Source organism: Antrostomus carolinensis, unplaced genomic scaffold (assembly GCF_000700745.2).
Source record: "Antrostomus carolinensis isolate BGI_N321 unplaced genomic scaffold, ASM70074v2 scaffold9966, whole genome shotgun sequence".
Classification (NCBI taxonomy): Eukaryota; Metazoa; Chordata; class Aves; order Caprimulgiformes; family Caprimulgidae; genus Antrostomus; species Antrostomus carolinensis.
This window is the reverse complement of record NW_010321163.1, coordinates 87,963-89,235: the sequence shown is the minus strand read 5'-3', so window position 1 is coordinate 89,235 and position 1,273 is coordinate 87,963. Positions and strand designations below refer to the sequence as shown.

The 1,273-nt window shown below is 34.9% G+C and overlaps 1 protein-coding gene across 9 annotated transcripts in view; it reads right to left on the bottom strand.

The window, feature by feature from the left end:
* Positions 1 to 576: 576 nt before the first annotated feature.
* Positions 577 to 1,273, bottom strand: part of MEF2A (myocyte enhancer factor 2A) — a 53,869-nt gene continuing 53,172 nt past the window's right edge. For 7 of the 9 annotated variants that reach the window (XM_029085408.1, XM_029085410.1, XM_029085413.1 and 4 more), the window contains one exon: positions 577 to 1,273. This exon is cut by the window's right edge. In XM_029085408.1, the coding sequence (XP_028941241.1) occupies positions 1,134 to 1,273 (140 nt within the window). In that variant the 3' untranslated portion in view covers positions 577 to 1,133. The other 2 variants (XM_029085414.1, XM_029085415.1) reach the window with 1 other exon arrangement.

The following is a 1,273-nucleotide window of genomic DNA, read 5'->3' as shown; positions in this document are numbered from 1 at the left end:
TATATTTAGGATGCTATATACACAAAAGAGTTTGGCTCAAATTTAAATTTACATATAAGTGTTCATGGCTTATTTTTCCCCCAAGGTTCCGCCTGCAAGTTTTTCCTTTTCATCTTTGAAAGCAAAAACTAGAAAGTCAAAATAAGATAAAACTATACTCTACAAAAAAGCTACAACATACAGCTTTGGCTTATATAAATAATTCATAGCAGAATGTGTTCAAAAGTACTGTATATAACTTTATATATAGTCTTCAATTCATTAGGGTATGGTTTTTCTTTAATATAAAATATACATGAGCTAAAATCCGTTTCTATATTTTTTTCCAAAGGTACGAACGTAAAAACCAATTTGTCAAACAATATCCCAATTATAACTTAATATATTAATTTTATTTTGTTAACGTTCTATGTTCTAGGCTAATATTTTCTGAATATTTCATGCGAGTTCTCTATGTCTCTCTTTCACTCATTAAAAAAATCACTTCTTTGACCCAATACACTATTATTTATTTTTTTTTTTTGCACGTGCAAAACAGGGTTTTTGTTTTTATTTTTATTTTTTATTATTTTTTTTAATTTTTATTTCTTATAGCGTCAGCCCTTCTCCATGCACCCTCTGCAATAGAGACCCATGCCAGGTTGGGTAATATAAAGGTCATTTTATGTACAGTATTGCTTTCTTCTTCCTGCTTTTCTACTGCTCTGCTGCTACAAAGCATTATTTCTTAACTACGAGTAACCATGACAGCTTGAATAAAAACACACAGGGACGTTACTACAGGCGAGCCCTCTCGGTTTCTGCAATCTAGTGTGGGAGGGTTATAATGCAAAAACAGGTTATATTATTAAAACACCAAGTCCAGGTAAGTGCCAGACTAGATCAATACCTACAGGATTGTTCTGTTACGTTTTACCATGGGACATCTGCAGCTATACACCAAGTTTGTCGTAAGTGCCTGATGATTCTGTGTATGCTACACACACTAGCACATATATATGCGTGTGAAGATATATATATGCACGTATGTATATACATATAAATATACTTATTTCATGTCCTTATTTATAAATTTAGATATGTCAGGACAGTTCATTTTGAGAACACAAAACTGAAGAGGCAACACCGCAAGTTTATGTCACCCACGTGTCCATCCTCATCCGTTTTACCGATGGACTCTCCCTATCTTCGGAATTCGGTGGCCTTCCCAGCACGACGGGCGAATGGAAATCGCTTCTCGGATCTTCCCGGTCGCTGCCGTCGTAGGAGCTGC